Source organism: Odocoileus virginianus, chromosome 17, assembly GCF_023699985.2.
Source record: "Odocoileus virginianus isolate 20LAN1187 ecotype Illinois chromosome 17, Ovbor_1.2, whole genome shotgun sequence".
Classification (NCBI taxonomy): Eukaryota; Metazoa; Chordata; class Mammalia; order Artiodactyla; family Cervidae; genus Odocoileus; species Odocoileus virginianus.
In genome coordinates, this window is record NC_069690.1 from 26,723,536 (window position 1) to 26,740,367 (window position 16,832).

Consider the following 16,832-nt stretch of genomic DNA (forward strand, 5'->3'; position numbering starts at 1 on the left):
TTTCTTCCATGATCTGCTGATGGTTTACATATAGGAAAGCAACAGACATGCAATTTGCATGCAGTCACCTTTCATGGTTTTTCAGTTATTCACAAATCAATACATATTAAAGCTATCTCTTATAGTGGCAGTGGCAGTTTGTTGGATAAAACTACTACACCATAACAGTTCAGATTTTATGAGGATAGACATAATCCAAAAGAGTTCATTTCAAAACAAGACAATTCAATATCCAACTGGCCAAAGTATTACACTGATCCCAAGAAGTATTTATGCCTTACTATATAATCGGTCTATCAAAAGAGAGATAAAGTTTTACATTTTTAGGAGACCAAAATTTTATCAAGGTTTTAGCAAAACCACAGTAGGTATGTGACTACAAACCTTTGATGGATTGATGCTGTTTGGAGAAATCTAGTCAGATTAATAATGAAATATATTGAAACCCATCAACAAAAGCTGTGGGTGTGTCTCCAGAACAGAGACCATCACGTCTCTTCATTTCTCCATCTCACATCTCGGGCTGCTCCCAACCCCCGCCCAAACCACCATCATCTGGCCCCGGAGCTATGACACCACCACCCTCCACACTCTCCCCACGTCTGCTTTTCCATCTCACACTCTGTGTTTCCGGCTCCTCTGCCTCTCTGGTCAGCTACGTCTAGTCACCCTGGCTTTTGGCAGTTTCTAACATCTAACAAATTCTCTCCCATGCAGGACCACTAGACCTACCTCATTTTGCCGGGGATTCTTCCTGAGGCTGGGGCTTCTCATGCTGAGCTCTCACAGCTGCGGACACCCTGTGCACTGTGGGTCTCCCCAGTTCCTTCCATCACAGCCCCTTTCTCACTTCATTATTCAAAATCCCGAGGATTTGGTGGTTTTCCTGTCACTTAACGTTTGACCCTCTACTAGAATGGCAGGGACTGTACCTGCTTATCTGCCATCATATCCCTGGTGCCTGGCACTGCAGTTGGTACACTGTGAGCCTAGGAGATTATTTGATGAAAGAATAAACAGAAGCAAGAAGAGCAGGAGGGAGAGTGACATACCTCAAAAATCTCAAATCCAGCGATGTCAAGGATCCCAATGAAGGAGGCCCCTTGCCGTTTAGTCCTGTCCAGAGCTTTATTGATGCGGTGAACGAGCCAGCGGAAGAGCCGCTCATAGGTAGCTTTTGCCAAAGCTTCTACTGCAAAATCTGCCTGTAATTAGACAACAGCAACCTTTTAGTCTGAAAATAATCTCAGGACAACACTAAAAGCTGTTAGATGGAGGGAATTTAATGATCTACAGTACCCTCCAAACCCTAAAAGAGCACTTACTGTTTAATCATGTCTCAATTTTACACAACAGAAGGTATTAGTACAATTAGATACAGACTGGAGATACATGTAGGAGATGGATGAAAATGCCCAGTAAAAATGCCTTCCTCCCCCTGCCCTTGGGCCTCTGTGCAGCATTATCGGCCCAGAGTCCACCACGAAACAGGTGATTCTAACTCCTACGTTCCTGCTGCTGTGCCCTCCTCCCTTACAGGGACAAGGGGTCAATCAGGGCACCCCTCTGCTGGGTGGGATGCCAGGGTACACAGCTTTTTCCTCCTGGATAGTCCATCTACCTGGGAAAAATTTAAGTTTATATTTCAAACCTCCTTTTTTGTAAGTCACCTCTAAAAAGTTTCTGCGAGAAAACAGTCAACTAGTACCAAGAAACATCTGGATGATGGAGCTTTTATTGGTTCAGCTTTCTATGTGCCAATCAGAAGGTGTCATGACCATGGTTATCAATCACTCAAGCAACTGTGTGGTAACTGTTAAACTTACTTGTTCTTTGGTCTGGGCTTTCTGCACGTAGTCTCGGCCAACCTTGATCCGGGGGGTGAGAATGGCCCGAGTGAACTCCATCACATTCATGCCAAGAAGATGGCAGAGCTTCTGTGCAACTAGAGGGTAAAAGGCCTCCTAAATACCAGGCTTCTCCTTACCGATCTAGTCACAGCACATTCAATAAACACTTGAAACCCCTTAGTAATCACCTAATTGTATTAAGAAATTAAATATAAGTCTTAAGGTTAGACAGGTGTTAGGTCTCATAAAAACTACCTTCATCCTTTCATATTAACAAGACTCCTTAGGCCATAAGAGATGATTAGTCAGCAATTACTTACTCTGGATAGCTTAATAGAAATTACTAAGTCTTAGAACTCATGAATAATGCAGAGAATGAGAAAAATGGTGTTCAAAATAGTTTAAATCATGTTACCAAGATAATTTGTCATGCCTACAGAGTGATCCTAGTACTTTAGTAGGCAAGAACCCTAAGGGACTTTAAAAATCAATTATTTGATTACATGACTCACATTAAAAAGCTGCTAATTTTGTTATTGTTGATTCTTACCAAATTTAGGGCACTTTCCTCATCAGAAGTTCACTGCCTAATGTCACTAAGGTCCAATAAGTGTTCTAATTACTAATAAATAAATAACAATAAAATTCTCTAAGGATAAACACATTTTGAGTCATGTAGAGACATAACCAAGTTCATTCTCAAAGATGCACTGCATCCTACCCCCCTGACCCAAGTGAACTGCTGGCCATCCAGCAGCACCCCTGAGTGGGCAGGGAGGCTGTGCCTCAGGGAACACTTCCTTTGGTTTATGAGTCTTCTCGCCAACTGCCCTCCTCATCCTCTACATCCTGGCTCCTTTCAGTTAATGTACATACGTATGCATGTGTGTACATGTTGGGTGGGAAGCTGAAAAACACACAGAAGTAGAAAAAGCGAATTGCTCACATTCTTTTTTGTGATGATAAACGTCGTTTTAGCAGCTAAAAAACACACTTCATAGAGCGGCTCTATTGGCTTACTCTCCTCCACAGGGTAAACAAGTTTCCTTATTACCTTTTCTACTTCCAAGCCTTATCACTCTGTTATTTGCCACTTTTGTTTTTCTTTATAGTCATTTTCAATCTAAAAAGTAACAATCTGCCAATGTCGCTGAGAAAACTCCAGTGGGGAGCAGGCAGATGTCTGGGTGTCCTGTGGTCTCTGGACACGCGCCTCTGGCGCCCGCCATCCCACAGATCAGTGGTTAGACCTGGCAGACTTTTCTTGGTTTTCACAGCGGCAATAATGACCCTAGTTGCCCAGTTCTCACCTGCTCTGTTTGTGACTGTTTTTCCAGATTTTAATCTAGTTTCAAACTCTTTATATCCAAAGCCCAATAACTGAAATGTGCTCTTCCTTTTGGTTCTTTATTACGTTTGTGATAAATTTCTGTGACTAGATGTACTTTTCTCTTTCAAATCTGTGGTGCTTCTGGTACTACAGGCTAACAGCTATTTGCTGTATTCACCTTATTCATCGGGGGTGAGGGGGTACGGGGTGGAGAAGATGAGGAAAAATGGTCTGGAGTGAGGTGCTAATGAAGGTAATTTTAGTTTTAGTCTTATTAATGATAGCAGAGAATAAGACTTTTCTGAAAAACGCCATTTTGATACCAACATGTAAAAATGCCATGGGAAATTAACATAATAATATATTAACCTGATGAAATAAGCCGGTCACAAAAGACAAACACTGAATGATTCTACTTATACGAGGTACCCAGACTCGTCCTATTCGTAGAGACAAAGTAGAATGGTGGTTGCTGGGGTAGGGGGATATGGGGACTTGTTTTAGAGTTTAAGATTGCAAGGTGAAGTCTAGAGAGTGACTGCATGACAATGTGAATATATATTACTGAACTATACGCTTAAAAAAGGGCTAAAATGACAGATTTTGTTATGTGTAATTTTATCAGAATTAAAAATTTTAAAAATACTGAAACCTGAAAAACTCTGGTAAGAGCAGAAATATCGTCAATACAAACAGAAGTCCAAGTGTATATATCCATTTCAAGACCTCATTTTCTGATCCTGAGTTGAGCATCAAACTGAAATGTTTACAGATGAAGTATCTGGGGTTTGCTTTGAAATAATCTAGGAAAGGGGAAGTGGTATAAATGAAACACAGGCCATGAGTTGGTGGTTGTCTACGCCAGGAGACAAGAACGTGGTAGGAGGTCCTTCCACCCTGCCCTCCCCTCTCACATGTTTAAATTGTGCTGTAGTTAAAAAGGACAAACTCTCCAACTAATAAAAATAAATGGAAAAAAAAAAAAAGGACAAACTCTGGCACACTGCAACAATGCAAGTGTTAATTAACCACCACTACTACCTAATATAGGTAATAATTCAAGAAAATTTATAGAGTTGTAATTTTTTAAAGCTTCTTATTCAATAAAAAGCAGTTAATTTTACTTCTATTACTGGGGATGTAATGAACAGCCATGAGGCAATGACACTGGAGCCACTTTGGCTTTTAAAAAACAGTTGCTCGATAAACGAATCAGGAAAGGAAAAGGATCGCCTGGGAGGCAGAGGAACATTCTGGTGACCAAGCACTGAGTCAACACACAGATGCCTCGGCTTCCTTTGCGTCTCCAGACTGTCAGCAGCCGACCTCAGAAGGCTTGCAAACACATTTTATGGTTCAAAAAGTTTTGTTTTTGACTGTTGTGAATTTCAATCCATTTTCAGTATTTAAAAGTTTGAAAATTTCATATTAAAATCTAGGTTTCCACCTTTCTCTGAAAAATCAGTTCTGGTTGGCGGCCCTGGACCTGCATTCTGGCAAGGAGAAAACTAGCTGGAAGCCAACAGCGTCGCTCCCTTCGGGATAAGCCATGTGGTCTCTTCAGCCCACCCCCCAGTCCTAACCCCCATCACTAAGGCAGGATCCCCACACCCGCTTCTCAGCTGGCACTCCATCCTCCGACCTCCTTTCTGGAATCAGACTGACCCTTACGTAGGCACGTGGAGCCTCATGGGAGACACCTCAGGATGCTGTTACGCTCATGTTGTAACACATTGTTGGAGAACACAACAGGCCACAGAAACAGAAATAAAATCAGTGTTCATCAGCCTACCTGTATTTTCCGGCATGGAGGCTTGATCAGTGTTTCGCTCCTTTTTGAAAGAAATATTTCCAAACTGAAGCACTGAAGATACCACTTTAAGCATTGCTGTATGTTGATATAAAAAGAAAAAAAATTAAAATATGATATCAAAACATAAAGGACATATTCTAATGTATTTTGTGCTAAAAATTAGCTACACAAAACTTTTCAGAATTAAGAGGCAGGTCCCATTAACTTCACAATCATTTTCTAGTTTAGGTTATTTAACCCTAGTTTATAAGTCTTGGTAAAACTGAACATCAGAATCTTATTAGAGAAATCATACATACACAGAATCTCTTCATGGGAGAAGCCCATTATATGCATTGCCTCCATCGTCTCCTGGAAGTTATCTTTGTCTTGTTGTCCCGGAATAGGAATATAGCCATTAGAGAGAAATCTGTAGTTATTAAATCCTTCAAGGAGCAAATCAGCTGAAAAAAAAAAACATAATGAAATACAATGTAATAAATAGTCATCAACAGATTGAAGCACAGCCCCATCTTCAAACTGGACCCACAGGACAGAAAAACATCTAATCCACCACCACCAGACTTTTGCTTCCTTTACATTCTGATGTTAAATACACAGACAGTCTTCCATGATCTGTACAATGAAAGAAAATGATGATGTAAACAACAGAAATCTCAACAGGGACTTTTGCGACAGTGGTTTGTACAATATTATATTTGAAATCAGATTGCTGGGAAATGATATCAATTTTCCAGATAACTAAACTTTATTGTTTTCAGATTTAAATACTTTAGACATCTTTTGAGGAGGAGCCTTAAAACCCATATTCTATGTTCCTGGTGTAGAACATGGGCCCGCCAAGTCCTGAGCCCAGCCAGCACCCTGGAACCCTTTCTCCAAGTCAGTCTGCTCAGTGGTCCATTTGCCTTTGAGAGTGATGTCTGATGTAGCACTAGTCTGCCAGGGTATTCTAAGAGACGTGCCCACTGACTCTCTTACTTCAGGGGACATGAATAAGCGAGAACAAGCTCCTTTTCAACAAATGTGCTCTTAAGAAAAGAAGGAGCGTGCAAAATAGTAAAACAGATGGTTTTTCCAACAGTGGATGTTATCTGTGCTTCTGGCTTTCTGTGTCACTGGCTCTCCTGCAGAGAACTTCTCCTGATCACACCAACCCCGTAATTCTTATCAACATCACATGGAGGTTCCACTGGGTATTGACTGCTTTTTTTTTAAAAAAAAAAAAGAAAATTCCTTCTTTTAAGTTATTTTCTTGATTCATTGCTGCTTTCAGTCTGCCAGGCTGAAAATGAGGGTTTTCTTCCCTGCCCCATTACCTACTGCACAACCTTGGAATTTCAGTCTCTCAATGGCAATTATTCTATTTGCTGATTTTTTTTTCCCTTGCAGGTCTTTAACTAATTGCTGGGTTTAATGCTTCTACAGATGATCCATGGTTAGTAAAAGCCTAGATCTCAAGTGAGAAAAGGATTGTAGGGTTTTACACGTCTATTGTGATATTTAAATAACATACATACTAGTTCTAGAGAAGCAGCATTTACTCTGAGACCCAGAAGAAACCAAAAAGTTGTGCATCTTCTTCTGACCCAACAAAATTCTGACCCAGGAAAGAACTTACTTTTTACTGTGTCCAACCCTAAATTTCTGGTCTTTGTGATTCATAAAATAAAAATACACACAGACTCTTTCTAGAACTACTGGAAGCATAACATACATTCATTTGAAAATCTAGGAACACACACATGTATTCAATTTAACTTTATTAAATAAATTTATTTTTTATTACTTTTATATTAACAAATTTTGAAACAAAATTTGTATAAAACACATCATATACCTTCAAATTTAAAATTATTTTAAAAGAAAAGTACAAAAAGATAATATAACACCACCCATATGCCTGCCACTTAAAGTACCTATCCCATGGCTTGAAGTTCAATTTCACTTTCATAATTTAGCCAGCTAGAATTCTGGTGTGTGTGTGTGTGTGTGTGCATAATTCTATAACTGTTTTCCTTCTCCAAAAAAAGTCTTATAAATGATATTCAACTGAACATAAAACAGTAAAAAAAAAATCTGTAACTTACACTTCAGATGTTCTCCTGCTCCAGATAACAACTGGTAAAAGATATGAAAAGTACGTTCATCTTTTGCTTGACGAACAGCACGAGATTTTTCCAGAAGGTCTGAGCAAAGGTGGTTAAGGGTGACAATGAAAAGGTGGTCTCCTCTCAGTGTCAGTACACACTTAATTTGTAAGATTTTTCTTTCTTTAGTAACTAGTCTGCAATGAATCACTCTAAATGACTGGATTTTGTATGTGGAAAAAGAAAAGACATGCAATTTCTGTTTCTCACTAATCTTCTAGAACCTCTGAACTTGCAGGGAGCTTGAGGATTAGAGCACTTCCCTCATCCCTCCTCCACCCACACTACCCTGACTTGGATTATGTTCAAAGAACATAGCTCTACACAAGGAGCCGTGAGATGCTATTAAAAAAGGGAAGCCAAGTTGTCTGAGGCAGAAAAGCCTTGAAACAGCAGACTTACTGCAATTTCACAAAGAAGGAAACCAGGGCACAAAGAAATTACTCAAACAGCACAGTCAGAAACCAAAACTTTGCTGGACTCCAAAATGTGTGTAACTCTGGTACCACGCCAGTCAGTTAATACCTGTGTGTCAGAACACCGCACCCCCGTGTGGGTATTTGGGGCGCGGATCTGGGGCCTGTTTGGTTTCTCTGTCCACCGAGTCTGGATGCTCCTGGAATATCTCTGCGTTGACACTCACACTGGACTCCCAAGAGTCTCAGTTTCACTGCTTTGGGAGAGAATTACCTTCTCTGAATTAAATCTTCCTGGGGCCACCAAAGCAAACTGTGTATGTGCAAACAGCCTAATTGTAACTAAAAATCGGACTATCCCAAACACACCCTCCACATTCGGTGAAGAGTGCATGCACAAGAAGGATGTTCTTCAATATGAAGAGACTCTAGCACAGCGGTCACCAACCCTTTTGGCACCAGGGATTGGTTTTGTGGAAAATGATTTTTCCATGGACCAGAGTGGAGATGGTTTGGGGATGATTCAAGCGCATTACATTTATTGTGCACTTTATTTCTATTATTATTACATTAGTTCCACCTCAGATCATCAGGCGTTAGATCTCAGAGGCTGGGGACCCCTGCTCTGGATCCATTTGCCTGTCATGTTCAAGTGTTTGTTTTGTTTTCTGGCTCTGAGCATATTTAGAGACATAAAATATAGTTCTGAATTAACAGGAAAAATCTGATCCATCCCTGACCCGAGGGACAGAAACAATATCTATCACAAAGAGTATTAACAAGTATAGAGAATTGTCACCTGTTTAATTTTCTAATTGGGACATTATCATTCAGAATCATTTCTAATTTATTCTTTTTAATCAAATTAATTCTCTCTATAGATCCATCATTCCTTAAGGCTATAAAGCTTGTGACATTTCTTAGGACCAGTCCATGTGTTTGACTTTTTTTTCCCCTCTGACTTTATTCTGCTTAACATAAACTGCTTCAACTCTGTAGATTATAAGGTTTGTTTTAATGGGACATGGTCACTCTACAAATATCAAAAGTAGATGGGGAAAAAAATGGGCTAATATAGCAGTTAACTGAAGATGTTTTAACACAAGGCATTCACCTAAATGTGCTAAGAGCACACAAACACTTCCTGGATCCATTTGCCTGTACAAATGCCTGTACAGATGTACAGGTGTTCTCACCTTAGTGGGACCCTCCACTTCCCCAGCCATGTGACCAGATCATGACCCAGTGTCAAAAACAAACAACAACAAAATATCACTTTGGAGTTCATATTCAATAGTTAAAGGTATCTAAACAAGTCACAATTTCTCTGGGCTTAAGTTTTATCATCTGGCAAATGGAAGAGGCATCACAGAGGATGGCCACAAGGCCGCAGGAAGATTAAATCATTCTCTATTTTGAATAATGCAATTATGAAAAAGGATACATGTTTCAATGTTGGCCCCAACGATATAGCCAGTTACATCGAAGTTGATCCTAATAAACTTGCCCTGAAAATAAATTACAAAAAAAATAAAAAGCTGAAAATAAATTAAGGCCACAGGAGATCTGAACGCTTTAATAAATACGGCAAAGTTACTCTGTCATGTATCCACAAGTTGGTTACAAAAATGGAATCTTAAATATATTATCCCAAATAAAAGGAAAAAAAAAAGCCTCAATAAACTTAGGGCTGGGGTAGGTTACTTTACTGGACATAATAAAAAATGAAATGCTAGCCATTTAAAAATTTTTAAAAGCTCTTCTAAATAATCTGAAAGATTTTAATAGCTTTAAAAGAACACTGTATCCAGTCCTCTAATGCTAGATTTGAGAAAAATGAAAAATAAAGATGATTTCCTAAGAAAACAGAAATTCATTCAAAGAAAAAAGAAAAGTTGAACAGACCATAAACACAGAAAATAATAAAATGTAATTACTCCTTTAAAAATGATGGATTGGTCTTAAATAGTTTAGCAAATTCCTTAGGGAAAACTGAATTGTCTTACTACACACATAACTTTCAGGGAAACAGAAAATAGTGATTCTTTCACAATCCCATTTTATAAAGTTATCATAACACTGAATACACAAGTTGGTAAACATATCATTAAAAACATATCAGAAAGGAAAATAAAAGCAAATATCTTACTTGCAAATATAGATATAAAAGGCCAAATTAAATATACTTTGTAAAACCAAGGAACACAACAATGATCGAGAATCCCAGGGCTGCTAAGGACTGATATTCATAAACATACTACAACTATTCATCACAGGAAAAGGCAAGGGATGGGATGGCTTTCTCGATGGACATGGACAAGCAGATTCTAAAGTTAAAGGGAACTGAAGAAGACCTAAAGAAATCACAATGATTTTGAGAGCTCTAGGACTCACACTACTTGATTTCAAGATGCTATAGGATAATTAAGACAGTTAAAGTATAATTAAGAAGGTGTGGTACTGGTGTATGGACAGAGATACAGATCAGCGGAGCAGTGTGCAGTCCAGGAACTGAAAGCCTTGCTCTGCACAGAAAATGCATGGCTAGTTTGATACAGCTAAAGTATCATGCCACCACAGTAAAAGATGCACATTTCACTAAGGGTCTGCTTTGGATGCCACTAAAACCCGAAGCGTTTGAGAGGCAGGTAAAAAACATGATTCCTGGATGAAGTAAAAGCATTTTGTGAAAGACAGCCTTTTAGCACCTCTCAAACAGTTATGTATAAAGTCACTCACTACGTTTATAAATTAGCAAAACACGGGTTAAACTGAAACAACTCTAGACAAGGGTCTAACATTTGTAACTGAGTATATGTGGACAACAGAATACATTAACAGAACATGAAACTGAAAAAGAGGATGGTGACACCAATATCAGCAACACCCTCAAGCTTATAAGTGGATCTTTGTGCCACAGAACTTAAAGAGGTAACAATTTAAATTCTATCGACTACCACGCAAATCCATCTTTAAGAGGCTGCTGGTGAGCATTCAGCAATTACTTCCATAGAGAATTTGTTAATTACTTTGGAGTCACAAAATAAAAATGACAATTTGCTTGCTTATTTGGTTAGTTTTATTTCATGAAGGGAAGGGAGAGAAAGTTTTGTTTGGAAAGTTTTTTTTTTAAACAGGAGAAAAAACTTTTCCTCATTTTCAAATGGACTAGTGATATTATGTAAGCGGACTTAATAATAACAGTTAATACAAATAACAGTTTACACAAATAACAGTTAATACAAATAAAATGGCTGAGGCATTGAGAGATGCTGACACAATGCTCCCCAACCCCAGGAGAAGCAAGGCCGTGCTTTTTGAGCAGCTGTAGGAGAACAACGTAGCCCAAGCACGTCCGGGGGACTGAGGCAGCGCTAAGGGAACAGAGAAAGGACTCCCATGATAGTCTAGTGGAGCTGAGTAGTAGTTCGGTTTATCAAGTACATTCATTACCTTCAAGCTGAACAGTAATTTAAAGGAAGGTTCTGTGCTTGTTTCAAGTTCTCTTACAATAAAACTACTACAGAGAGTAGCAGTCCATGATAACACTGCAGTCTGATTTCAACTTCTAAATTGTAAGGAAAACTAATCCATTATTTTCAAGTCTGGGCACATAACTATTCAGAGTGGCAACCATAAACACCTTTATTCTCTTCTGACAACAGGTTCTCACTTACTACTGCCTTTGCATTGTCAGAATGCAATACTGGAAGAATACCTAAAACGTCTGACAGTCCGTAATTCTGTGGAGGGGGGAAGATCTTTTTCGATCTGTAACTGTAAAACCTTTTCAATTGTAGATTTACAAGCACCAATTAGAATGGTCAATCCAATGAATCTCTTCATTTTGACACCATCAACTTCTTTTTAATCACTTTCATATACAATTTTGCCTTCAGCATTTGTCCTTTTATAAACCATACTGGATAAATGTGGATCCACAAACATCACAAAAGATGAAAGAGCACTGTCACTCAGTCATTCAGAACACAGTGGTCCAGATTCTTATTACAACGTTCTGAGTGAGGAAATTCTTCCTCTGCAAAGACTAACTGGATGCCAAAGACACATTTCCTTTTGGTCTTTAGAAATACATTGTTCTTGAATCTGAGAAAATTCAAGGCTACACCCTTTGGAGACTCACTCTGTGACTTATTGAACCAAGATCACCATCATCGCTAAGAGTCTACAATGCTGCCTCTCTCTCTGCATTCATCTTCTCATTCATCTAGTATTTGTGAAATGTGTTCCTCTGTCACTCTTTTCTCTTGGCCATTTTGGTGAAAATTTTTGATTTTTCAACTATGTTCAGTGAAAGCTAAAAGTAGACTAAAAAAATGCTCTCTGCAGCATCTTTCATACCTTCTTGAAATATAGTGCAATTCTTTGGGCAACATAATAAGCAAACTAAAGGACGATACAGTAGTCACTGTGATAGCATCCTACTAGGCAATTCCATTACTCTTTATTATTCTGGTCTTATTTTAACATTGTTGGGGATAACTGATGAGTAATGATGAATCAATTCCCAAGATGATGAAATAGCAAAATGTTACAAAATACAGAAAAGATTACTAATATATCATAGTGGTAAGATTACTAAAACCCTTAATTTTTCTTAGATTTATATAATGGTCCAAAGGAATCATATGGTAATTATGAGAGAAATGAGTTTTACTCTGTTTTTTAAAATAAGTCAATTCCATCTTTGTTATGTAGAAGATCCTTAAGAAAGAATAAAGTTTAAAAACTGGCAGTTCTTACAGATAGTTAGAACTGTTCAAAAAAGAAACTAAAGTAAAATCAGGTCCTGATGGTTAAAATGAGGATTATAATTCTTTACAACTTTTAAATAGCTATATCATTTATACAATACTTCACTGAGCTAAAAAAAAATAGCTATTTTAAAAGAGAGTAGTCAAGATAATGTTATTACTTCAAAACTGCAAAGAATACACTGCCAACCTGCTGCTCAGATACTTTTTCAAACTTTTCTTTAACACTGTAGAAAAGTTAATCAAAATCATATCATACCACCTAATTCTTGCTGAGTATTTCACTTAAAACTTTGTTGTATAGTAATATAAACTTTCAGCTTTCAATAACCTAATTTCTTTATTATATATTAATCGACATGTTATTTAAGCTTTCAACTTCTTATATTATTTTCTATTCCCTTTTACCACTCTACATCAGAAGTTCAAAATTCATTAAAAAATTTATTTGGGCAAAAGGACAAAGTTACCATACTGGCAACATTGAACTCTAATAACTTTAAAATCTTACACTGAACATAATCCATTTTAGATTTGGTGAGCTTATTTTTTGTTTACTTCATGGGCAAATATAAACCAAAAAAAGGAAGTTACATAAAAAAGGAGAAATTGGAAGAAAAAAAAAAAACCACCCTAAATTGGGCTTCTGAATAGGTAACCTAAAAAGAAATGTCCCAGATTATTTTAGACATGTGATAACTTACTTGGCTAAACAAGCAAAGTCACCAACACACAACATCTAACTTGCATATCAGCTCCCTAGCCCCCGGTCCACTTTCCTTTTCACAACCAGCCCCTATAGTTGCTCTAACCGTTACAGTTAGTGCCAGAGAAGTATCTTCTGGCTGAATGAAAAGGGCCAGGCAAAAAGTCACGAAGAAAGGGGGGAGACTGAGGAAGCCTACACGTGGAGAGGGGACAGAGTGGACAGGGGTCTCCCTTCAGCCCTCCCCTGACCCCAAAGGAAACCAGTACCTCCTCACATACCGGAATCAGTACCCTTTCAGAATTAACATCTGTGTTAACATACAAATCTAGACCAAAGTGGAAAACAAGTTGAGTTTTACTATTAAGTGGGTTGGGTCCTCGAATCTTTTAAACATGATATGAAGGAACTTGTGGAAGATTTTGTTGTTGTTCAGTCGCTAAAGTCCTAAGTCAGGACTCTTTGTGACCCCATGGACTGCAGCATGCCAGCCTCCCCTGTCCATCACCTTCTCCCAGAGTGTGCTCAAACCCATGTCCATTGAGTCACTGTGAAAGATGTCTGCTCTGTATCTGATTCCCATACAGGTCAGAATGGGGTACTCAGAATATTCAACCAGGATTTCGTCAACAAAGACAAAAACAAAGGAAAAAGCAAAAACAGGACAAGTATTTTACGTCATGTATGAATGATAGAGGATGCATTTTGGAGGAGGAGCTAAGATGGTGGAGGAATAGGATGGGGAGACCACTTTCTCTCCTACAAATTCATTGAAAGAACATTTGAACGCTGAGCAAACTGCACAAAACAACTTCTGATTGCTAGCAGAGGACATCAGACGCCCAGAAGAGCAGCCCATTGTCTTCGAAAGGAGGTAGGACACAATATAAAAGATAAAAAGAGAGACAAAAGAGCTAGGGACGGAGACCCGTAATAGAGAAAGTTTCCAAACACCAGGAAACTCTCTCACTGGTGGGTCTGAGGGAAGTTTTCGAATCTCGAATCTCAGAGGGCAACCTAACTGGGAGGATGCATTTTGATGCCGTGCACATTGTGTTCCGATCCAAGGACAACTAAGACAGTGCGTTACCTGCAAGAGTCTGAACAGCAAAGACAGCTAGCATCCTCTCTTATGTAAAACTGAAACTGTTAAGAATTTCATTCAAAAGAGGCAATAGGACAACTTGGATATTTTGATACTATTAAGAATATCTTAAAGAATTTTATCCCTTCTGAATCGACTTTCTAGAACTTTTTCTAGTGGGTGGTTACGACATATCCATAGTAATTAAACCTCCATTGTTAGCACCTTACTACAGGGACAATGCAGTCTTCATGCTCTGAAAATACTTTTTTCCCTCTTCCTAATTTGCATTTAAAGTTGTTGTAAGATCTGTACTTTACTAGAAAACACAGTAGCCTAGACAGTGTGCTCTGTGTGTGAGTGAGTTTGCTCCAGGAAGAATCTCCAGTCTGGAGGTAGCTATTTGCCCTAAAAGGGAAAACCCATTCGGGAAGTAATTAGCCAGGACGCAATCCCGAGGCCAGATGGCTATTTTAAATGCTCCAGCTGTTTTAATCTCCGAACTACACCAGAAGCTTTGTTAATTGGTAAAATGAGTTTTCTTATGAATTAAGTGGCCTTGTTACTTAGTATAATGGATGTTTGAAATTCCTGGGGGAAAATTAGTGACATTAAGAGCCCTGGTCTGACTGGAAACACACAGACATCCGCCAGCCACTCCGGTGAGGGCCGGTGTCAGGGCTGCAGCAAGCCCCAAGGGCTGGGAGGGCAGCAGCTCACTTGGAGGATGAGGGATGCCCCATGTAGACCACATCCTGTCTTGGATGCTGTCATGTTGGCCTCAGTAAGTCTTTATGCAAAGTCTGGGTGAGAGTACTAAAGACAGAGCATTGACCGTGTTCAATTTACCTACAAAACTGATTTTGGTGCCTGCTGGCTAATACAGGTGAGGGTACAGAACTCTGACTCACTTTCGTTGTAACTTGGTAGCCAAGCAGTAGGGAGGTCACCTGGAGCCTGTATCTGGCTCCAATGATTAGAAGCTAATTAGCTATTAATACCTCGAGGTACATAACTTGGGAATTGCCAAACTGGCTTAAATCTTTGCAAAGGAAGGAAAAAAAGAGAAAAGAACAAAAAGGGAAAAGATTTGAGGAAGAATGGAAAGTGATCCCCACTAAAACTTTCTGAGGGAAGATGTATCTGCCGATACAATCATTTTGAAATTGAAATCACTGTTTCAAAGTTTCATTACAAGAGATTTATTTTACATAAACCTCTCCATCTGGAATGCATCTGACTTCTCCGTAAACAGAGAGCTGGACTAACTGTGAACAATTATTTTCATAAGGGTAATGCTCTCCTAAAGAATCTCCCCTAATACAAACCATATGCTAGTCTTTGAAAAAAAAAAAAAAAAAGATATCCTTCAGGAAATTACTCGTCTATATCAGATCAAAGAAATGAAAACAAATGGATTCTAAAATTTATGGAATTTATAGTTTCAAATATTTTCACTGCAAGCACGTAGCTTTAAATATGACTACATGGAATTCCACTGGACACACAATTCATCTTTTAACATTACACTGCTCTTTCATGTTGATGTCCAACACCAACCCCAACCTCAGGCCTGGCCTAACCATGGTGCCAGAGCCTCTCTCCTGGCCAGACCCCCACACTTCTAAATCTGGGGCATAGACATGATGAAAAACAGTATAGAGGTTCCTTAAAAAGCTAAAAGCAGTTACCATACGATCCAGCAATCCTGTTCCTGGGCATATATCCGGAAAAGATGAAAACTCTAATTCAAAAAGATATATGCACCCCAATGTTCATAGCAACACTATTTGTAACAGCCAAGACATGGAAGCAACCTAAATGTCCATCAACATGTTTATCTACAATGAATAAAAATGTGGTATGATATACACACACACACATATACACATACACAATAGAACTCATTCATAAAAAAGGATGAAATTGCCATCTGCAACAAGATGGATGGAGCTAGAGATTATCATACAGAGTGAAGTTAGACAAAGAAAGACACATATACGATACTGCTTACATGTGGAATCTAAAAAAATAATGCGAATGAATTTATTTACAAAACAGAACCAGACTCACAGACATAAGAAACAAACTTATGGCGACGAAAGGGAAAGGGAGGACAGGGATGAATTAAGAGTGTGGGATTAACAGATACATACCACCACATATGAAACAGACGAGCCACTAGGATTTACTGTACAGCACTGGGAATGATATAGGTTAATATCTTGTAATAACCTATAACAGAAAAGAATCTAAAAATATATATGTATAACTGAATCATTTTTGCTGTATATCTGAAACTAACACAATGTTGCAAATCAACTACAAAAAAAAAAGCAAAAAAATTAGGGCATGCATATTCCCAGAGAGCCTGGCATGTGCAACATGTTACCTGAGCTCAAATGTATGTGATGGCAAATGATCAAAAAGTTAAAACCCAAATGAAGGTGACCTCTGTCCACTGATTAGTCCAAGGGTCTAAAAGAGTGTCTAGCACTTAGTAGGCAACCACACTGTAAATGAATGGATTCCACAAAGACGTCTACACACCTACTATGTACATGGGAGGCACAGAGCCAGCAACTAAGGATCTGGAAAGCAAGATGGGAAGGGCCCCTACCATCAGGGATCTTATATCCTAGCAGGAAAGAAACCACAGATGAGCACAGCGCAAACCACAGACTGTGGGAAGTGCTATTAAGGAAAAC

General features: G+C 38.7%; 1 protein-coding gene across 8 annotated transcripts in view; it reads right to left on the reverse strand.

Annotated features, from left to right (window-relative positions):
* The window catches only part of MYH10 (myosin heavy chain 10), a 121,818-nt gene that overhangs the window by 47,206 nt on the left and 57,780 nt on the right, over window positions 1–16,832 (reverse strand). For all 8 annotated transcript variants that reach the window (XM_020869052.2, XM_020869050.2, XM_020869056.2 and 5 more), the window contains 6 exons: window positions 9,004–9,067; window positions 7,084–7,182; window positions 5,293–5,436; window positions 4,973–5,068; window positions 1,827–1,945; window positions 1,053–1,205 (listed from right to left, as the gene is read on the reverse strand). In XM_020869052.2, coding sequence (XP_020724711.1) covers window positions 1,053–1,205; window positions 1,827–1,945; window positions 4,973–5,068; window positions 5,293–5,436; window positions 7,084–7,182; window positions 9,004–9,067 — 675 coding nt within the window. The remainder of the gene's footprint in view (window positions 1–1,052; window positions 1,206–1,826; window positions 1,946–4,972; window positions 5,069–5,292; window positions 5,437–7,083; window positions 7,183–9,003; window positions 9,068–16,832) is intronic.